Consider the following 23,670-nt stretch of genomic DNA (forward strand, 5'->3'; position numbering starts at 1 on the left):
GAAGGTGGCTTGGTCTTGAACGGCGGTTCCAAGTGAGGTTGAACCGAACTTTCGGTGTCCGACTTTGGAGGGGTGGCTTTTGGCCGAATAGGAGGCAAGTGGAGGCGGGGCGGCAATTGACAGGAGGTGGGGCTTCGGGCTAGAATCAAGGGTCTCAGGAAGGCGGGGCTTCTATTGACAGTGGGTGGGGCTCCCGCCGAAAGGGGTGGGGCTTGGGGTAATATTGCCACCAAATGGAGCTCATTTGGGCTCCAAACGACAAGGGGCGTTTCTCGCGATCCAGCGGTGACACTAGGAAGGCGGAGCGCCCAGAGGCGGGGCCACAACTGGCAGAAGGCGAGGCGCCTTCTGGATTGACCTGAATGAAGACCAGGCTTCTGCCAATAGCAGGCGGAGCTATCACCGGCAAGGGGGCGGGGCCGCTCCAAGACCTGGAGAAGGCGGGGCTTCTGTTGACAGAGGGTGGAGCTTCCATAGACGGGGGCGGGGCTTCTGTTGACAGAGGGGCGGGGCGGCTCCCTACCTCCCGCCGTGCGCCAATCCCGGGGGCAGAGACCTGGGTCGAACCCCAGGGGAGCAGCAGGGTCCCAGGGTAGAGAGCCAGGCGTGGAGCGGGGTGGGGGCGCGCGGAAGGCGCGCGCGCGCGGGAGGGCCCCGCCTCGGCCGGCTCTTCCCCTCCCCCCTCCCGCCTCCGGTCGGCTGCTGGGGCGCGCGCCTCGCCTCGCACCCCCACCCCCGACTCTCTGCGCTCCGCCGGGTCCGCCGCGCTGCCGAAGCCGTGAGCCGGCCCACCGAGCGGTTCCGGGTATAGGGTTCACAGGTCAGAGTTGACTCCCTGAAAAGTGCAGCCGGTTTGAAATGCAAGATGGCGGCGGCGGGGCTCTGAGAGGCGCGGCGGCCCCTGCAGGTAGCGGCCCGAGCGGGCTCCGCGACGAGCGGCCCAGGGAGTCCGGGGCTACGGGTGGGAACCAGCAGCGCAGAGCTCGCGGCCGGCAAGGCGGGCCGGGAAGGCGAGCGGCACGCGGGCAGGACGGAGGAGGGCGGCCCCGGGGCAGAGCCCCCAGGGGGCTGAGCGCGCTCATCGCGACTGGTGGCAGGACGGACCGGCGCGGGGCGTCCGAGGGGCAAGGACCGGGCCTGCCTGGCCCGGGATCGCCGTCGGGGGACAGACCCCGAGCTTCCTATGCGCTCTTGGGGTCTCTGCGGCTGTGGAAGGAGCTGGGGGTGGGCTCTGTAAGGGAAAAATCTCAGCCCGCCTGCCTACGAGAGGACTGAGCAACTTGGGATTGTTGATACGAGTGAGAATGGGGTCTCCTTAGAAGGGGGGCAGGCGCCGCAGGGATGGACTACCCCATCAGTGTTGAGGATCCTAGGGGAGGGAGATCGGGAGTCCTGACCTGCGGAGGCATGTGGCTTCGTGGGGACTCAGTCTCCCTGAGAGGAGAGATTCTCTTGCTGGAGCTGAGCGCAGTGGCATTGGGGTTGGAGCCCCCAAAAACCCTTTGGGGAGAGGCTGTACCCCACTTTAGGGAAGGCTGGGCACCCATTTCAGGGCAAGACTCAGAGTTGAGTCCTTAGCTCTATTATGTTTTGAAGAAGCCCTGGGACTTGAGAAGTTGATGAAAGAGAATGGAAATGTTATCCGTCCCTTTCAGGAGGGAGACTGGGAAGCTGACCAGGGGCTGCTGCGAGCCTTAGGGCCTGAAGGGAACAAGCTCCTGACCTTTGCGGGGAATGAGAGGCTAGGAAGGAGCTCTGAGAGGAAGGGGGTCAAATGGCAGGAAAGAAGAGCCCTGGGTGATGCCCTTTCCCTGTGTATTTACACCAAAGTTCTAGAGAAAGGGACTTAAAATTCTTTGTTCCAATACATCCCTCCCCGCCTCTCTGTGGGTAACAGTAAGGGAAAAGCAGAACCCCGAGAAGAAAAAGGCTCCGTTGCATATCCTTAGCTTAGGTTAGGGAAGGATCAAACTCTCTGGCAGGGCTTCAGTGAAAGATTCGGGATAGGAGGATTAAGAAGCGAGAAAGGGGATGGATAGAGGAGGGATGTGGGGAAGAGATTGGGCAGAGCGGGAATGCCACAGCGCTTTTCTGTCATCTCACCCCAGTTGTAAAGAAAAACATGAAAAGGGGCTCATCTTTGCTGGGAGAAAATATGTCTGGAACATTACTGATAGAGAATTTGTATGTAACGTGTTTAAGTTGGGATTCCACGTAACTTGAAGAAGCAGTTCTTTTGGAGAGTGAGAGTTTATCTGAAAAGGGAAAATCACAGAATTGAGAAATAGAGTGGTTCCCAGTGAGGGAGGGAGAAGCAGCTTTATCCCAGGAACAGTGACTATTTGTTGGGTTGGAGTGTTTGTGTGTGCCTGACCTACAGGCACGCACCTTAAGATTCGTTGGTATTGGTCATTGTTTCTCAGTCTTGGTCTGAAAGCTTTAACTTATATTATATGGTGCTGTGTGAATTATCCTTGCTTCTGAAAAATTATCCTGAAAAAGTTGTTTGTTTTTATGCCAGTTGATGAGGGTGACGGAATTTGGTTTTAACAGGGATATTGACCCTAGCACATTCTTAGATTAAAAAAAAAAAAAAAAAAAGTCTTGAGTAGCAGTTCTGACTCTTGATTTTAAGCAAAAGAAATAAGTGCTGCCAGAAACAGTAATGTAGTGCTGCCGTAACAGGATGTAAAAGAAAAAAGGGCTTTCATGAGTATTTTTTTCTCTTAGTTTTCCCCCCCTTCCTCTAAGCATTTTAGGGCTAAGCAGACTAATTTTGTGCAAAGTAAGTTGTAAAAAACCTTGGGTCCTTTCATTATAGAATTGATAGTGTTTCATTTATCAGTAACTCTCTTTGTAGAGGAATCTCTTCAGATGGTTTCTTTAGTGATCAGGATTAAAATTTTAAAAAAGTTTAAGGCTTGGGTAACTGATGACAGCAATGATTCATAAAGATTTCTTGAACCATTCTAGTATTTTTAAAAGAGCTTTAACATCTTCAGTAGAAATGTTTTTAAAAACACCTTTCAAGTATAAACTAGTTTAGAGATGCACATTTAGAACATTATTATTCGTGTGTGCTGTTCTTTGGTTTCCCCAAGGTGCACGTAGGTCTAGTTTTATATTCAGTTCTGAACAGATTAGACTGGGTGAACCAGAAAGGCACTGCTGCCAGATGGTTTCAAAATATGGTAAGGCTGAAAACATAAATGTTCCTGTGCTGGTGAGCTCTCCTTAGTAGGCGTCACTCCAATCAAGTGAGTTGATTATTTCACTGGACTGGAGGACAGTTCATGAATGATGTCCAACTATTTCACCTTTAATGATACTGCTAAGTTCTTTTTTTCAATAAATGTGAATTAAGTTTTACAATTCTTTATGTTGTTTTGTTGTTATTGTTTTTGGGGGGGTTTACAATTCTTTTGTTAGTAGGTGAGGTGGCTCACTTTGAAGGTTTTTTCCCCTATTATATTTTACATTGAGAAAGGTGATATTATGACATACTATACATTTTCTTTCTTGTAATGTTAAATTGGCACAAAAATGTGACATTTGGGACCTAGTTTGCTTTCAGTTATTGCTTTATACTTAAATGGAAGTACTCCTAAAATTACTAAAATGATTCCAAGTGTAGCTTAGGAAATAACCTTTTTATGTACATTACAGCATTGTGGATTTGGACTCAAAAGACTTCTTATTTGAATATTAACAGTGTAGAAATTTCAGTGCCTAAGCTAGTTTTTAATCTAATCGTATTCAATGAATTCAGGGAGATGTCCAGAAATATCTATTGCACTGTTTGTAGTAATAGTCAGTATGGCACATTCATTTGTATGTTTAAATTTTTTCTGACTTAAAATCCTCTTAAATCATTCTGTGTAATTTCAAAAGTAACTTGAATTACATTTATTTGGAGGGAAAAAACTATGGTACTAGCCTTTAATCCTTAATATTATTGTATCCTGTTGCTGAACTATAGTCATAGTGGTAAGTAACAAGATGACTGAAGCTGCTGATTTAGATTACCAATCAGGATATACACATTTGCATTTATATTTTGGAGATTTGTATTTTATACAGTTAATTTATTTTTAAAGCAAATACTTAGGTAAGTTTCTATGAGGTTGCCAGGTTTTGGTCTTAAAGGGTACTTGATCTTTGCAGTTTATATAATCAGTATCCTGTAATGTATTTAAAAGTTATAAACATGGTCTTATGTATGTTTGGTCCGAACAAATAAGTGATATACTTTGGAAAAAGAAGTATGTGTGAGCAAATTAAGAATGACATTTATTCAAGGGAGTCAAAATTGAATAAATCATTTTTTATGCAGGATTTTTGTTTTCAGCTTTGAAATTTAGATTTAAAAATCATATTATCAAAGCTTATCTAAAAAATTAAAACATTAAAGTAGATATATCATATACATATTTATCATTTAAAATAAAATAACTTTGTCATTAAATTTTAGTGATTTAATATTTCTCTTAGTTTTTCTGGCTCCCTTTTTCCCCTTCCTAAAGGTCTTTTTTTTTGTTGTGAAGAATGAAAGGACATAGGAGTATTCTGATATTTCTAAGCACTTCACTAATAATTATGGTTTTCTTCTTTACTAAGTTTATTCCCTTTACCTTCGAATATTGTAAAAAAAAAAAAAAAGAAGTTTGTTAAAACTTGGCTGCAATTGTACTATACTTGGCGGGGGGTTGGTGAAAAAAGAACAATTTCTCTTTATTACTATGATAAGATTATATCAAAAGCTGTTCGTTCTATGAAACACCCCTTAAATGTGTCATATATTAATGATTCATCTTGAGGTTTAGATCAGAGAAAATATGTGTATGTTGGGTTGGAGGCATAAATTATGATTGATCAATGTCTACTTGTTAAAGCCAGCTTATTCTAACACTGCTTAATATGCCCAAAGCTATGAAATGGAAAATAAAATTGTTTTGTGGACTTTGAAAGAGTTTATACTGTTTCAGCATTTAGCAAATTGTGTGTATGTGTGATGAGAACTCTTAGGATTCAGTCTTTTGACAACTTTCATATAGATACAACAGTGTTAATTATATTTATCATGTTGTACAGTATATCCTTAGTACTTACTTAATGGCTCAGCAGGTAAAGAATACGCCTGTAATGCAGGAGCACAGAAGACAGGGGTTCGATCCCTGAGTCAGGAAGATCCCCTGGAGAAGGAAATGGCAACCCACTCCAGTATTCTTTGCTGGAGGATTCCATGGACAGAGGAGCCTGACAGGCTACAGTCCATGGAGTAGAAAAGAGTAAGACATGACTGAGTACATGGCACATTTTAAAACTGCAAGATTGTAGATTTTGACCACCTTCATCCAATTCCCCTCCCTGAGTTCCCTACCCTGCCTCAACAACCACAAATCTGATCTTTTTTTCTATGGGTTTGTTTGTTTTTTGAAGTATAACTGACCCAGAACACTATGCTAATCTGAAAATTTAGCAAAATTTAAACAAAGACTTTCTTTGTTGTATAACTTAAAAGTTATTACCCTAAATAAGAGTCAGAAAAAGTCTAATTTGTAGGTATACCATGTGCCAGCAAATTTTCTAAGCACTTTACATGTATTATTCCTTTCAATGCCTACAGCACCCCTATTAAGTAGATAATATCATTAGTTCCATTTTACAGATAAGGGGGCTATGCCACAGAGAGGCTAAATGGCTTATCCAAGATCACACAGCTGGTAAGTGACAGAACTGGGATTTGAACCCATGCAACTCAGATTCCAAAGCCCAAATCCTTCATCTTTATGTCCTGTCCATCCTCTCCTGCCAAAATAACCAATCTGTTTTATTACATAATGTATATGGTCAAGATGACTTCTTTAATTTTTGAAGTTTAATCCCAAATTTTAAAAAGATACTTTGAATTAGAGAGGTGTCCTAAAGTAATCCCAGTATCAGAAACTGAAATAACATCAGGTAAGTATGCTTTTCATCCAGAAATACTGAGGAACTCGTTTGTTGATTCTCTGCTTGCAGTGGGCATGTCTTGGCAGCTCTTCTCAGTAGACTCTCGTTCGGTAAAACATCTTGCAATGACTGTGTGATTTAAGAATGGATTCAAATAAGTTATCAATTTCCTATAATATTATTAATAATTCATTTTGGACAATATCCTCCCTACTTTTGGCAGATGTTTCCTATCCTTTCTTCTAGTTCACATCCTGTAGATGGCTGGCTAAGGAGTGTCCGAACAAGGAGACACCAGGAAATGAAATTGTAGATCCTAGGCTACCAACAGAATAGGATTGCTCCACTGGGCCCACCAAGAAAATGCTCTTTTGCTTTTCATGAAAACAGTGTAACTATTCAGCCTAAGCTTCAACTTAAGGACTGGTGTGTTGACATAATTTCTTATCTTAAAAGGGCTCTTCATAAAGTTGTCTGTCATAATAGCAGGAATCAAAAAGAAAAGGTACTGAGGGAAATCATCCTACCTAATATTCATTCACTGTGGTTTACAGAACTTCGGGGCTTGAAGAACAGTAACAAAAATCCTTCAACTCTTCAAAAGCATTTTTTACTGTTGTTTAATATGACAAGCAATGATAGTTTTTATTTAATTCTCCTGATTGGTTTACCTACTCTGAGTAATATACCACAGCATTTTTAGACACAAATCTGAATTTTCAAAGAATGGTTTTTGGTTTGTACCATCTAATGTTTCACAATGTGCTGATTGAAAAATCATTTAGCAGTAACTTTCTTGCAAAAACAAACACCAGTCATTGTATCAGATATACCATATGTTTAGGAGTGGGGTACCACTAGTTTATTTAAGTAGTATTGGCTTGTTCCCAGCATTAATGATCCAGTCCACTTAATACATAGTAAATTAGGATACAAATATAAGCCTAGTGAGGCTTATACATAAACATATAAACACATAACTTCTCCTACCTCTTAGTTTAAACTAAGTTGTCTTTCATAACTTGTGTGGTACTAATTTTTTACAATTCTCCATTTCTTCATCTCAGCTTTCATATTATATCCTGCATATAGTCACATGTTGAAATTTTTTTTTCACATTTTGAAAATCTATATTGAAATTGTGACTTGGTTATTTTATAAACCAGTCCATTCTAAAGGAGATCAGTCCTGGGTGTTCTTTGGAAGGAATGATGCTAAAGCTGAAACTCCAGTACTTTGGCCACCTCATGCAAATAGTTGACTCATTGGAAAAGACTCTGATGCTAGGAGGGATTGGGGGCAGGAGGAGAAGGGGACAACAGAGGATGAGATGGCTGGATGGCATCACCGACTCGATGGACATGAGTTTGAGTGAACTCCAGGAGTTGGTGATGGACAGGGAGGCCTGGCGTGCTGCAATTCATGGGGTCGCAAAGAGTTGGACACAACTGAGCGACTGGACTGAACTGAACTGAAATACATTTTTAAGTTTTCAGTTTTGCATATTTTACTGAGTTTGGCATTTTGATGATTCTTTTAAAATTTCTATGAGGAAATTAATTTTTTTAAGTTATATTTACTTTTAAAAAACCAAGGCATAGGCTTAAAGTTTCCTAATAAGACTGAATCATATCTAGAATAGTAAAGCAATATTACTTTTTTTGTAGGTGATGGCAGATAGGTACTTTGGACCTGTTAGTAATGATGGCCTGAGCTAAACACCTCCTAATTTGAAGGGACACCCTTCCGTGTCAAAGAACAGAATGGGGAGGAGACTGTGGCAGGTATGTGTTCCATCCTTCTGTTGTGGTAAAACTTGGAGACAGAATGTGCTCAGTTAATATAGTGATACTATATTTGGCTAAAGTCTTAAAAGATTTCTTTTAAAAAGCAGCAGATATATTCTTAACTCTTTTTTAAGAAATGTACTTTCAAACTTTAAAAATGTAGGAGTATTGGCTGGTTTAATTTGAAAGGAAACAGCATCACACTTCTTAATAAATCTTTGTGGTATATTTAGAAGTGATTTTTCAATTAACATTTGCTGAAATCCATTGTGTATCAGGCACTGGACCTGTGGTAATTACAGTGGTAAACCAGACAAATGAAGGTCAGGAGGGTAGAGACCTTTTGTGTGGGGAAATTTATCTAGACATTTTACTGTTCTTTTTCTATATCCAGGAAAATGCTTCAAGACTTCAAGAACAGTTCCTGAAAACACATTTTCAGTATACAGATCTCTAATAATAGTTAATTACAATGATGAAATTTAAGATATTAATAAATACTTTGATTTAGGTTAAGCATACCACTATTTAAATATATTTGTACATAATTACTTTTATATTTTACTTACTTGATATAAATTGGCTTTTTGAGAAGCATTAGATTTCATACTGTGCTATCGAAATGCTTATACTTTAGTCCAGTTGTTATTGCAGATGATTCCAGAAAGTACTAGGAAAGATTCCATAACTATTAATGTGGTGGTTCACTTTCATTTTTGTGTTTTTTTACGAGTTGATATTGCCAGTACGAATTACTATTATCCTTCAAATTGAATTATTGTATCCTGAGTAAAATAGGTAGCAGTTACTTTATTTTACAAATGGGAAAGATAATGGACAGATGAATGACTTTTCAGCCTTTCAGTGATAAAGTCACTTGGAATCAAGAATAGCATTCTTGTGTTAGACTTCTGTGAAAGATTTAATACACTACCTTGAGAAAAGTAGGGGGAAATTACTTTCAGCCTAAAATAACTTTTGGATCATATCCACAAACTTTAATAATAAAGATAAGATATTTCATTATATGACAGGTTTGTGTTTCACCGTCAAATTATGTTACATACTTACCTACATGCCAGCAGAAGGTACACCACCAGGATGTCAGTGGCCTAAAGATCTTTCAAAAAAACATTTCACTCCTCAAATCTGGGGTCAGAGCTTGCCTGGAGAAATCTGTCCAACTTAGAGGCTTTTAATCTTTAGCAGCATTAAAGTCAGCTTTCTCAGGTAGAAGAAACAGGTAGAGAGGATAGAGTTTCTAAGCCTCTAAGCTTCAATTAGCATTAGCAAAGGGATCTTCTGAAATTAGATTATCTTTGGCCACAGTTTCTTAGATGTTGTTACTTGGATCACATATACTTCTGTCTGTATTCACCTCGATACTTGAATTTGTATTATCTTGAGACTATTTTGGCAATTTTATTGAAACTTGTCTCTCAGGTAATGATTTCCAGCTTACAGTAATTTTTACTAACTCTTGTGGGTACAAATTTGGGTTGTCAGATTTCTCACTTAATTTTTTTTGAGAACTTGACTATTGTTTCTAAATATTTTAACATTAACGCTTTGAAAAATGCCTCTACTATGTAAAGACCAAAAACAAAGTGTAATTAAGAAAAGTATCCTCTTGGATACCTTTTAAAAATAAAGTGGTAGATATCCTTGTTTTCATTTGGATTCATTATTCTTTGTTCCTACTATTATTTCAGGCATTCTGTGATTTTGGTAGATTTGTAACTTTTAGTTTGAGTACAAACACGTAAAAGTAAGTATTTTCAGCTGGCTAAACAGAACTCTGACTCACAGAGGGAGAAGTGAAACTAAATTGAATAGAGTCCTGAGAGTTCTCAGTGTATGTATGAACACAGATTTCAAAGGATTCTCAGGTTGTGTATTTTAGCGGCCTTAAAAACGGTTTATTTAGTTGGTAGTAGGTCAAAACTAACATGATACTTAAAAATTATAGTTATCTTCTAAAATCTTCTAAATGTTCTTATTTGACCCAGAATTGGCATAAAAAACAAAGTCTGTTTTTCTAAACATAAAATCTTACCAAAATAACATGCTTTTGTGGCTAACTAGGCCAATAAACTGTTAATCATTTAATTTAAAGTACAAGACAGCCAAAAAATAGAGGCCTAGAAATTCAGTGTAGCTATGGCCCTGTATAATTATAAAATTTTTTATGACTTTTTTTTTGTGCTAAGCATACAGTTCGAAACAATCCATTAACTTTTTAGAGTTTATTACATTGAGAACCTGTTTTTAAGTCTCTTTTAAAATATAGAACATCATTATAATGTAGTTTTCTCTTATAGAGAAGTAATGGTTCTAAGTTCAGATTTGCACGTGTCTATCTTTATAAGAAGTATACCATTTTCTCCTGAATTCCACCACAGAACTAATTATTTGAAATGAATTTATCACCCTTGTTTTGTTTCTAGATAGTCTACAAATTTAGATGTACACTATTCATACATAAAACTGATTTGTTACAATAGAATTACAGATAAATTGGTAAATATTCATTAAACATCCATTGCTATATTTTAATAAACTGTTTTATATGAGAATGTTTTTGAGCATGTTTTAATATTTTAATGACTAAAGTAATTTTGTTAGTAAGGATTTTACCAGTGAAAACGAGCTCAGTTGTTTTGTGTAGCTCCTCAGTAAATGAGTGCTTAATGAAGGAAAATGTATGCTATAATACAAAATATATATATATTTTAAAGCTTTTTTCCCCCAACAAATATTAATAGGCACTGTGTTGGCCCTGGGGATATAGTGAAGAGCTAAACAGACATTCTTACCGATCATGTAAGAAGAACTACGTTTAGAACTGCCCTAAAGTTTTATACTGGGATGAAATAAATTTTGTTTCCATTAAATGCTTTTCTGCAGGGAAAATTTGATATAATTCATGAATTAAGAATCATGAATTGATTAAGGAGCATCTGACCTTCAGGAGAAGAGCCAGTACACAGAACCATGGAAATTGGCTTGGCCTAAATCTATTCTCTGGAGACTAGGGGTGCTCTTGCGGACTCTTAGAACCAGTCTGAGTTCTCTCCTGTGGGACAGCAGCCCTCCAAAATGTCTGGAATACATCTGAATGCTATACATACTCAGAGATTCCTCCTCCCTCTGAAAAAATGTTTAGGTAGCACGTGTTTTTGCTTTAAAAACAGAAAGTAAATTTTGTTCCCAGCTTGAGACAAATGACCACAAAAATAGTTTAGCCTATTTGCAATTTTAAGGCCTTGAAACTATTGTTTTGTTTTGTTTTTAGAATATTTACTCATTTATTTGGCTGCTCCCAGTCTAGCAGGATATTTAGTTGTGGCGTGTGGGATCTATTTCCCTGACCAGGGATGGAACCCGGGCCCCCTGTGTTAGGAACATGGACTCTTAGCTGCTGGAGCACCAGGGAAGTCCCTGTTTGTTGTATTTTGTAATCAAGCAATGTTATAACACTATTAAAGAAAACGTAAATACCACACACACCGTAAAAATTTCATCCATAATCTCATGTGAAATTTTCATTTTTTAGTGTTTTCATCTAGTCTTTGTCCACCATGCATACATATTCTCCCATAGTTATTTTATAGTCAGTATGCAGAGTTTGTTCTGATTATTAAAAATTTAACACTAAATGGATACTTTGCCATATTCTTTACTTTTTTGAATATCATTTTTAATGGCAGTATAATTGATTGATTATTTTTTAACGTCTTTCTCTACTGAAAGGTTAACTGAAAATGGTGTTAAAACATAATTATATTTACAGTGCTATATGCATATAGTGCATAGTTTTTTTCTTTTATGGGCAGATTTCACTTTAATTATGTTTTAACTGCAGAGCCACCTAGCTCCTCAGTTGTGCAACTGGACTCTAACCCTCTTTTACAGGTAAATAGTGCAAGGTTTCCCAAATTGATTTTAAGCTGTTTTGAGTTGACCTTCAAAGAGAGGATGAGATGCCTATCAGCTAATAGTGATTTCTGTATGGCAGTTTTCCTGTCTCAGCCCCATTACACCGTAATAAGATGTATTGAAACCACATCATGGCAGTTCTTACTCTGTATTTTTACCCCTTTTGCTTTTACATTCAATTTGTGTGCCTTGTCATCTGATTAAGCTGCATGAGAGATAGAAAGAAAGAGAATAATAGTATATAAAAGGTATTTATTCATTCCCCAAATAATTTTCAGGGACTGGAACATAGCATTAATTAGGCACCTACTGTATACTAGTGTGTGGGAAGCGTTTTTATTTGATCAGTATCTGAGGTGGGATACCTCTGTTTATTTTCTCCAGGGCAGCCTTCTCTGCTTCTTTTCTAGAAGCCTCCTGTAATGTGCTTATATACTTCCCAGGACCTCTTCTCATTGCATTGATCATAGTCATTCTAATTGCTTAAGCCTGTTTTCCTTGTTAACAGCTAGAACCTGGCAGACCAGAGACTGTCTGTCCTGGTGACTGCTGTAATCCGAGTGCCCAACACAGTGCCTGGCACATGGTTGACCTTCAACACATAGTTGGTCAGTGGATTTGTTGAACTGAAGAATCTTGGTTTTATAGATGAGAAAGCTGAGGTTGATATTGGGCAACTTTTCCAGTCACCTAACTACTGAGTGCAGAGGAGACTCTAAAACCTGTGGTTTTAGCCTTTACCACAAAGCCTCTGTGAATTTATTCCCTTGGGTAGGTTTCTTCTTCCATGAAGAATGGGAAGATTGTACTGAGGTCCCTGCTTCCCCTCAAATTATGACTATAAAATAAGGACCACGAGGCTGCCTTTATTCATGCTTTATTTTTAGGTTGTATACATAATAATAGAATTGAGCCATTGAACCAAATCATGAGGCACTTTTGGAAGTTCTCAATCTCCCTTTAGAAATATGTTAAATAATGTACTGATTATGGTTTTGTTAGCAAAAGATGGGCAGTTTTAGGAGTAAAGAGGAAAGAGTATTTCCCAGGTCTATGTCGTTGCATATAGAAGTAACCCAGGTTGAGACAACTTAGGATACCCAAGATAATCGGATTTTTAGTCTTTTGCATTACTGAGGATTTTTTAAAAGCCTTTCTTTTAAGTAACTTATTTATAGTTTTAAAATTATACATTTAATGTAAAATTTTTAATTTAAATAAATTTAATTTATAATTTAAAAATTTCAAATTCCTCAAAAACCAATGCTTTCAAAGGGAAAAAGCACAGCTGTATGTATATATCATTAGGTTATAATATATGCATATTTTATTATTTTCATGACTTTAGCAAAAATACTCTGAAAATTGTATATCTGTTTCAGTTCTTACAAACTGACCATTCTGAGCTAGTGAGCTATAAGGAAAAGAAATAAAAGTAACAACTTGGTAGCATATTCCTATATTTATACTAGATAGGATGAAAAGTAAGTTTAACCCAAGAGCTACAGAACCAGAATAATAAAAGTATCTTAGCTCCTCCAGTTTCTCTTCTGTATCTCTTATTAGTAGGGGCTACTCTATTCTATCCCAGGGTGCTCCACGCCTGTCTTTTACAGTGAAACAGCCAAAAAGGACACATTAAATTCACTTTAGGTATCACATTTCATGGCTTAGCACTGCCAAGCTGAGGATTTATGATGAAACTACTTATGTTTTTAAGTCATAGTCTTCAAACACATCTCAGAACCCATCAGAGGTGAAAGCAGGGATTGTGGGGTCCCCATGGGATGGGGTCAGGAGTTAGTTAAGCTTCTCCACTTCTCCAATCAGATAGCTATATTCTTTAATCAGTTTTATACTTGGGCTCCTCATAGAATTTTGTTTGAAGAAAGGGCTTTCTTATAACAAAAAGTTTCAAAACCACCACTTCAAGAAATACAGTCTCAAGAAAAACTCCTCCATTAAGACTTTCAGCTCTTAATATACCCCATCTAAATATCATCTAAGGTTCTAGGAGAATAGCTTACTCCCCTGCCTTTCAGTAGTTCTCCTTCACTGTCAGAAATGTGGGTGGTGCTCATTTGTTACTCTTCCACTTACTTAAGGCTATTTGAGGAAATCCTTGTTTCTAATGAGAAAAAAAAATGATCAAAAATAGTAGTGTTCCCTATTAAATTGAATAGGAAAGATGGAATTATCTTAGTTTATAGCACTTAATTAAGAAATCATTTTAAATCTCAGTGATGGATTTATGTTCCCTTAGAAATCAAAGATTTTTTTATAGAAAAAACGACACTTTTAAAAATTAATTCTTTTTTGGAGTATAAGGCTTCTCTGGTGGCTCAGTGGTGAAGAATCCACCTGCAGTGCAGGAGACAGGGGTTCAATCCCCGGGTTGGGAAGATCCCCTGGAGGAGGATATGGCAATCCATTCCAATATTCTTGCCTGGGAAATCCCATGGACAGAGGAGCCTGGCGGGCTACAGTCCATAGGGTTGTAGGAGAGCCGGATACCACTTAGCAACTAAACAACAATAGTTTCTTCACACTGTTGTGTTAGTTTCTACTGTACAGCAAAGTGTATCAGCCATCCATATACATGTATCCCTCTGTTTTGGATTTCTTTCCCGTTTAGGTCACCACAGAGTACTGAGTGGAGTTCCCTGTGCTGTATAGTACCCTCTCATTAGCTATGTATTTTATACATAATATCAATAGTGTATATGTGTCAATCCCAGTCTCCCCATCCATCCCACTCCTGCCAACAATGACAGTTTTGAGAGTGGGTTTTGGACTGTTGATATTACTATTATTACTAAACTGATGCTCTTTATTTTGTAATGTGGAAAATCAGAGAACAAGAGACAGTCCAACTTTCCGTCTGTTGCTTGGATACATCAAATGGAAATGTAGTATGATTTGAATAATCCTAGTAAGAAGGATCTTAGCACCTTCAAAGGTACAGGATATTCTCTCTTTGGACAGCTCTGTTTCCTTAAAATGTTTCTCCTTTTACTGAGTCATGGAGACCTAGTTTTGCTTTATAATCATTGACGTAAACTTTTTCTCCTCAGTTCAGCTAGGACAAGGACTATGTTAGTAAATGAAAATAGTTCCTTTGTGGTAGAAAATAACTGATACCATTTATTGTAGTCATTTTCATTTGTTTTAGACTTTAGAAGCACACCAACTTTAACCGATTTAGCATCAAAATTTTAACTATTTTGGGTACAAAAGTATTAAAATGTATTCATATGAAAATATTTCAGTTTTTCTTGATGATTCAAGGTTTTTCTTGTGAATTTTAGCTTTGTTCACTATAGTGATGCCTTTAGGGCATTTTGAGTTTTATAGGACTCTTTTTCTGTTCATTCTAGTTCAGGTTGGAGGTAGCATTTTTTGGGGGGTGGGGAGGGGGCCATGCCACTCGGCTTGCAGGATCTTAGTTCCCCAACCAGGGGTTGAACCTAAGCCATGACAGTGAAAGTACTGAATCCTAACCACTAGACCACTAGGGAACCCTATTTCAGGTTAATCAACTTTTAGTGATCCTTACTTCCAGGCTTCTTTTTTTTTTTTTAAGTCAAAGATTTTTTATTTATTTATGGCTGCACTGGGTCTTTGTTGCTGCATGCAGGCTTTCTCCAGTTGCAGTGTATGGGCTTTTCATTGCAGTAGCTTCTTCTGCTGTGGAGCATGGGCTCTAGGCGCAAGGGCTTCAGTAGCTGTGGGTCCCGGGCTCTAGAGCACAGGCTCAGTAGTTGTGGTTCTCAGGCTTAGTTGTCCTGTGGTATGTGGGATCTTCCAGGACCAGGGATTGAACCTGTGTCCCCTGCATTGGTAGGCAGGTTCTTTACCACTGAACCACCAGGGAAACCCTCTTCCAGGCTTCTGTATACCAAAGATACAGAAATGATTGAGAAGTCAGTCAAGACAACTCAGCTGAGAGAGCTAGATTGAAGGTATAAAAGGAAACTGGCTCCATCCAGAGTTTCAAGAGCTTTGTTATGTCTCAGTAAAGCTATTCGTTTAAAAAAGAAGAAAAAAAATAAAGAGACTGGAGGTTTCACGACGGAAATGCAACATTCCTCTGGTACAATACAGTAAGTGATGGACTAGAAAATAAACCGGAAAGGAGGTTGGCCCAAGCTAAGGGTGATCTCTAGGACAGATCTGAGAGATCATCACACCCAGTGTGTGCACAAAGAAGCGTCCATACACAAGGATTGGCCTGCATGGGAGTCCCTGGAACAGCGATCATTTGTGCTCTGTGCCTAAGACATAAGGAAATAGGAGTCAGGAGAGAGATGGTAGAAAATTCAGGTTGCAGTCAGGACGTGGAGGGAGCTACCTGGGGCCTTAGAAGTTTGAATTTCATTCTTTCAGCATTAGGGACCCATTAGAAGCTTTGAGTCAGGAAACTGATACGGTTAGACATGTTTTACAAATTCTGATAGCATTGTGGAGAATGATGAAGATAATATTTCTGAAACCTTGGTCATTAATATTCTACCTTTGCTGCTTTTGCCATACTTGGGCATGCTTTTAGAATGGTAAGACAGACCAGGAGGAAGAACAGGGCATAACTGATGGATTGAATTCCTTATACACTTAGTGGTCATAGTTTTGAGTATCTGTGGCTACTTTTTATAACTTTAAAGTTCCTCCCCTGTTAACAGATTATCATTTCACATTGAGAGTGCCTGCCAAAGGAGACACTTTCTTCCCCTTCCCTTCTGATATATAACCGGCTGGCTGAAAAATCCAAATACACACAAGCCTGCGGGCTGACCCATCAGGTATAGTACATGACCATCAGTGAGCTGGCTTGGAGACATCTGTTTTGATCCTCAGAGAAATTTTTTTCTGGTTCTAGTTTTATTCTACATCTTTACAGCTGAGCGCTCCAACAACTTCATGTAAGTGAAATAGAGCTGTAATTTGTTGAAAAGATCATAACCACTCATTTTAAAACGTTTTTTAATTTATCTTAATATAGGTGATTGGAGTTGTGCTTCAAAAATTTCAGCAGTTCTGCAGTATTTTATTTGCCAACCATAAGCTCTTTACTTGATTGCACCATGAAAAAGCTGCTAATGAGACTTGCTGAGCACAAAGACAGACTTGAAGAACCAAAAGCCATTGTTTTCAAATGAAGGATACTGAACAGTTTTAAGCCCCAATGCTTTTTAATCACCACTGAGATTTTCCCCCCATAACATCAGAATGGCAAGCAGGCGAAAATCTACAACACCCTGCATGGTCCTTGCCAGTGAACAGGATCCAGACCTCGAGTTGGTATCAGATTTCGACGAAGGTCCGCCTGTACTTACACCCATAGAAAACACCAGAACAGAGAGTGTCTCAAGTGATGAAGAAGTTCATGAGTCCGTGGATTCTGACAATCAGCAAAATAAAAAAGTTGAAGGTGGCTATGAATGTAAATACTGTACTTTCCAAACTCCAGATCTAAATATGTTTACTTTTCATGTGGATTCAGAACATCCCAATGTAGTGCTAAATTCATCCTATGTTTGTGTTGAATGCAATTTTCTTACCAAAAGGTATGATGCACTTTCTGAGCATAATCTGAAATATCACCCAGGAGAAGAGAATTTTAAGTTGACTATGGTAAAACGAAATAACCAGACAATCTTTGAACAAACAATAAATGATCTGACTTTTGATGGTAGTTTTGTTAAGGAGGAGAATTCAGAGCAAGCTGAATCTACAGAAGTTTCTTCTTCAGGAATATCTATCAGTAAAACCCCTATCATGAAAATGATGAAAAATAAAGTGGAGAACAAACGGATTACAGTTCATCGTAATTCAGCTGAGGACGTTCCGGAAGAGAAAGAGAACGAAATCAAACCAGACCGTGAAGAAACTGTGGAAAATCCAAGCTCTTCGGCTTCTGAATCAAATGCAAGTACTTCTGTTGTAAACAGAATCCACCCACATGCTGCCAGCACGGTTGTGGCCCCGGCAGCAGTTCTTCCTGGGTTAGCACAGGTGATCACGGCAGTATCAGCTCAGCAGAATTCCAGTTTGATTCCCAAAGTCCTAATCCCTGTTAATAGCATTCCTACCTACAATGCTGCATTGGATAACAACCCCCTTTTGCTTAACACCTACAACAAATTCCCTTATCCAACAATGTCAGAGATAACTGTTCTTTCTGCTCAAGCAAAATATACAGAGGAACAGATCAAGATATGGTTTTCAGCCCAACGTCTAAAACACGGTGTTAGCTGGACTCCCGAGGAAGTAGAGGAGGCAAGAAGGAAACAGTTCAACGGAACAGTACACACTGTACCTCAGACCATAACTGTCATTCCCACCCACATCTCCGCGGGGAGTAATGGTTTACCATCCATCTTACAGACATGCCAAATAGTTGGCCAGCCGGGTCTGGTCCTCACACAAGTAGGTGGCACAAACACCTTGCCAGTAACGGCACCTATAGCCTTGACAGTGGCAGGGGTTCCAAATCAAACGAATGTACAGAAAAGTCAGGTCCCCACTACTCAGCCGACCACAGAAACCAAGCCAGCAACAGCAGCAGTCCCATCCGCTCAGCTGGTCAAACATGAAGCCACATTGGCAAACCCTGATTCATTTGGCATTCGGGCTAAAAAGACTAAAGAGCAGCTGGCAGAATTAAAAGTCAGCTACCTGAAGAATCAGTTTCCCCATGATGCTGAAATTATCAGACTGATGAAAATCACAGGACTGACCAAAGGAGAGATTAAAAAATGGTTTAGTGACACAAGGTACAACCAGAGAAATTCAAAGAGTAATCAGTGCTTACATCTCAACAATGACTCCTCTGCCACTATCATCATAGACTCGAGCGATGAAACCACAGAATCCCCAGCTGTTGTGACTTCACAGCAGAAACAGTCCTGGAATCCTTTTCCTGACTTTACTCCCCAGAAGTTTAAAGAGAAGACAGCGGAGCAGCTTCGTGCCCTGCAGGCAAGTTTTCTCAACAGCTCCGTACTTACAGAAGAAGAACTAAATAGGTTAAGAGCGCAAACCAAACTCACCAGAAGGGAAATTGATGCTTGGTTTACAGAGAAGAAGAAATCAAAAGCTTTAAAGGAAGAGAAAGTGGAAGTAGAGGAAAGCAATGCAGGTAGTTCCAAAGAAGAAGCTGGAGAAACTTCTCCTGGAGATGAAACTAGTGCACCTAAGTCAGGGAGTACTGGCAAGATATGTAAAAAAACACCCGAGCAGCTGCACATGCTTAAAAGTGCATTTGTCCGAACACAGTGGCCATCACCAGAAGAGTATGACAAGTTGGCTGAAGAAAGCGGGCTTGCTAGAACAGACATAGTTAGTTGGTTTGGGGACACCCGTTATGCTTGGAAAAATGGAAACTTAAAATGGTACTACTACTATCAAAGCGCCAATTCAAGTAGCATGAATGGTCTGTCTTCTCTTAGGAAAAGGGGGAGAGGGAGACCAAAAGGCAGGGGGAGAGGAAGACCTCGCGGGCGGCCCAGAGGAGGCAAGAGAATGAACAACTGGGACAGGGGGCCGTCCCTCATCAAATTTAAAACTGGAACTGCAATACTTAAGGATTATTATCTGAAGCACAAATTTCTTAATGAGCAAGACCTCGATGAACTTGTTAACAGATCACATATGGGTTACGAGCAGGTCAGAGAATGGTTTGCCGAAAGACAGAGAAGATCGGAGTTAGGTATAGAATTATTTGAGGAAAACGAGGAGGAAGATGAAGTTATTGATGATCAGGAAGAGGAGGAAGAAGAAACAGATGACAGTGACACTTGGGAACCCCCACGACATGTGAAGCGGAAGCTTTCTAAATCAGATGACTGAAATGTAAGTTTTTAATCTGAGTGTATATTCACCCACCACATACGTTTAGAACAGCCACCTTATATCTGTCATCTTCACCTTTGACAATGTTTTTTCTAAAATATTTTCTCTGATGCCCAATAAGAGGGCTAGGTGCCATGAGTGTAGCCCAAGAGATATATGATTATCATGTGTAGCCTGATTTTATGTTGATTTTTATATAGAGTTTAATGTTGCCTGAATTATTTATTTTTTATGTGAAATGTTTTTTTGCTTTGTTTTAAGGGAAAGTTACCCATTCTCCAGAAGGAAGACTGGTGGTGGTTTGAAGATTAACACATACTAAAGATAACTAAAATGTATATTTTTCTTGCAAGCCTCCTTCACTAAAGCTTCACTTTTTGCTTATTTAAGAAAAGAATTAAAAAATGAAAACTAAAAAGAGGTGGGAAAGTATACTGAAGGAAGGACTTACCACAGGGGTGAGAATTGCTTAGTTTTAGGGAACTAGGTGAAAATGGTATCTTTTTTAATGTTTTATTGCCCCCAAACTATCAGATTTTTAACTACAGTTTAAAATGCTTTATGTGTTAAAATTACTCAATATTTTTCTATTAAAAGCCAAAGATCTGTTTTAAGCAGTATATAATTTCATGTTCACTTAGGTGGCATCTGTCTTTGAAAACCGTGATATAAATTATTTCTGTTGTAGAGATCAGTGATAAATAACAGATTTGATATTAACTCAGTTGCCTAAAATGTCTTTTCATTACTTAATATAAAACAAACTTGCCACCAGCAAAAACACATCAGTAAGTTAAAAATATCTCTCTGTAGGCATAAAAGTGCAAGAAAATGTGCTTTAAATTTGAAAGGTTTGGCACATTCCTTGAATCTTAATTCTATTATAGATTGGATTAATTAAAATGTCACTGTAGTTGCAAATCAGATACCTGTTTTGGAATTAGAATTCCAATTCTGAATACTTTCAGAATTCAGTAGCACAGTTTGTTTCTTTTCTGCTCTCTGGTTTGGCGTGTTCTAGGATAAGTCTATACTTCTTAAAAATCGTGCAGTTGTCATGAAGTGTTGTGATCTGTCCATCAGTAGTCCAAAAGCATCTTGTTGACAAAAATCATTGCAGTATTTTCAAATAGCAGGGGAGGGAAAAAAGACCCTCCTCATATGAACATATTTACTTATTTCCATAGCTTTTTGCATCTCTACCCCATCCTCTACTTTTATGCTCTATTCTGCACAGAATTTCCTTAATTTCCGCACACCTTCCTTCATGGTTTTATTTATTTTAACAGTTATTTATAGAGAGCTTAATAAGTACCAGGCACTATTCTTATTGCTTAGCAGTCTTTTTCCAGATTTTCTTTCATTAATAGTTTTTTTTTTTTCAGACAGAAAAATGCACATATTTTAGAATGACTCTCATTCCAGGTTTTAGAGCATAAATGTATCCTCATGAGTCACAAGAAGTTAAGCAGTCTTGTATGGCTATATCCTGAAACACCGACCTCCATTTCCTTACGTCAGAAACCTTCAGGACAGGCTTGCTTCTAACACAGATGCAGAAAATATTTTTAACAGGCTTTTTTTATTGCTAAATATAAGAATGTGCACTCAGCCAAGATTACATCAACAGATTTGTTGCTGCAGTGAATTGTTGTTGTTGTGTTGTAGTAACCTCTGCGGTGATTTTGGAAGGAGTTAGAATCTTATTCTAAAAATAATGTGAACTTTTTTCTATAGCGTAGTTTGACCTTACTTTTAAGTTTGTGGATGGTTCTTAAGTTATATATGTATATGTTAATGAACACTATGATCAGAAGATTCACACAAAGCCATGGTTTTCAAAAAAGTTGTATAATGTACATTTACCTGACTTTTGTGGTACATACATTGGGATGCCCTGCTTTTAAAATATGCAGAAGTCTAAAACTATAAAACCCATTAATCAGCAAGTTATCATTGGCTTAACAAAATAATTTTTCATCTTATGAAATGATACACCATAAATTTCATTTAAATACTTCTTCATTTAAGTATGGTTTATTTACAAATAAAGGTAACCAAAACCTTTCCAAAATAGTTACAGGAAAAAGTGGTAAATATATATCTCTTTTTTCACAAGCTAGCCCTGTATATAAATAAAAAAGGATATAAGAGTCTTTAGATTTCATAGTCTGTTTATTATAAATATAGTACTTATTTTACTAACCATATAGTAAATAGGATTTACTATATATTATATCACATATATTATAATCCTATGAATATCTTTTTTATAAATTATCACATGTAGGTGAAAAATGTCTATAAGCAAATCTGGTATATGCAAAACATATATACTGGAGTTGCACAGAAAATCTACTGCATTATATGTTAATAAGATACATGTGGCAAGTGATCTCAGGATTAATAAGCAAATACAGAGGATGCATTTTAATGGCTAATTTATATCATTTTTGTTCCTAAAAATGGAAAATGTTAAAATATGGTTATCTTAAAAAGTTTAGTTTTTTATTATGTTTTTCTTTTATAGCTGCCTAAAACGTTGGAGGAGAATCAATTCTTCAACTCCAGATGTCTGATTTACTGTGAATGGCCCAATCTTTGATGACATTGAAAACGTTTGGGGGCATATACAATCTCAAAAAATAGGATCCAATACCCAAAAGAAATGGAATTCAGTGTTGTGCCAAAGTTAAACTACTGCAAATGGCAGAAGTCCTACAATGTACATAGAACACTAATTAAAAAAACAACTTGTAAAAATTCAGATTTTAATACAGTACATTTTTATTCTGATATGATGGAGACATTCTGATTCTTAGACTTTCTGAGGAAGTTTAATGACCACTAGAGCTTGTCCTCATATTTTTTTCAGCTTAATACTGTGTGTCTTGTAAGATGGGCCTTATTGCCTGTATTCTTTGATATGTGATTAAGCCTATAGCTTTCAGTGACCAAACATTTTACAGAGCAAAAATTGTTAGAAGCAGGAAAAAGAAAAATCTGGTTTATTTCTATGTCTCATTTATCAGGCCCTGCACTAAGATTAAGAGTTGTGCATGGGTTTATATAATTTCAATGTATGTAAAAAACTATTGACACATGTTGGAGCAAAGAGGTTTTGTGGTATCATTGGCGCTTAATGATTGGACCTTTCATTTAACACATTCATGGATACCACTATTACTACTTGTAATACTCCATTACTGTTTTTCATTAGAAACTGAATTAGCTTTTTTTTTTTTTTTTAAACTGAACATAATCAGTACTGAAGAAGGGAAAGAAACTGGCATAGGAATTTCAAGAGGGTGAAACTCTGAAATAAATGTTGTACCAAAAATGTGAAAAGGAATCATGTAGTAAATATTAACTTACTCTTTTCTTACAATCATAGAGAAATCAGAAATGTTTGTACAGGTGTCAGATCAGAGCTTTCAAAAATTATCTTTCGGTGAAATTCTACTCTGTGTAACAGTTTCAGTGAATAAAGAAAAAGAATTCTGAACTGATCAGAATGAGTTAAAGCTTAGCTCTTCACTTATGAATTATGGGAGTGTTAACTGTTAACTCTTGCCATTTCAGGAGACTGAAAGTTCCTCCTAACTCATAAACTTTGTAAAGACCGGTGCTGTTCATTCGTGTTGAGAAGGATCCTTTTCTTTGTGACTATAGGACCATTTTTCAAAATGTGCTTTCTTCATAGAAGAAATGTTCAGTTTCATTAGCTTTGGATTTTAAGATGTTTTTCTGAATGACCAGATGTAGTGGGCTTGGCCAGTTTATTTTATCTAATTTAATGAATAATAAATATTAAGCTCTTGTTTTTACCTTAATGTTTTGTCAGCTAATGAAAATGTTATGAAAAAGCCTTGACTATGCATGCTGCTTTCATTTTTATAAACTTTTCATTTTTAACTATAGCTTTATTAGTAATTCCAAAATGCTGCAATTTAGCTGATTTCTTCACTCAGACAGCTGGCTTTGTGGGTGGCTTTTTCATACTACTGTTAACTTTTTAAAGAGAAGCAATGTAAAGACTGTAACAATTTAATGCACTAAACTGTTCTTTCTTTTACACGTTTAAAAACTTCTTAAAGCACTCTGTATTATAAAGATTAAATTGCTCCCTTTTTTAAACCAT

General features: G+C 38.0%; 1 protein-coding gene across 3 annotated transcripts; it reads left to right on the forward strand.

Moving 5' to 3' along the window:
• Nucleotides 1-547: 547 nt before the first annotated feature.
• On the forward strand, nt 548-23,670 carry ZHX1 (zinc fingers and homeoboxes 1). Of its 3 annotated transcripts, none has more exons than XM_055545897.1 (4): nt 548-907; nt 7,620-7,736; nt 16,678-19,529; nt 22,060-23,670. In XM_055545897.1, exon 3 carries the CDS (start codon nt 16,905-16,907, stop codon nt 19,524-19,526), a length of 2,622 nt encoding a protein of 873 aa, XP_055401872.1. In that variant the 5' UTR covers nt 548-907; nt 7,620-7,736; nt 16,678-16,904; the 3' UTR covers nt 19,527-19,529; nt 22,060-23,670. The 3 variants fall into 3 exon arrangements, with proteins under 3 accessions (XP_055401872.1, XP_055401873.1, XP_055401875.1); XM_055545898.1 differs by lacking the exon at nt 22,060-23,670 and adding an exon at nt 19,791-22,041; XM_055545900.1 differs by lacking the exon at nt 7,620-7,736.

This window comes from Bubalus kerabau, chromosome 14 (assembly GCF_029407905.1).
Source record: "Bubalus kerabau isolate K-KA32 ecotype Philippines breed swamp buffalo chromosome 14, PCC_UOA_SB_1v2, whole genome shotgun sequence".
Taxonomy (NCBI): Eukaryota; Metazoa; Chordata; class Mammalia; order Artiodactyla; family Bovidae; genus Bubalus; species Bubalus kerabau.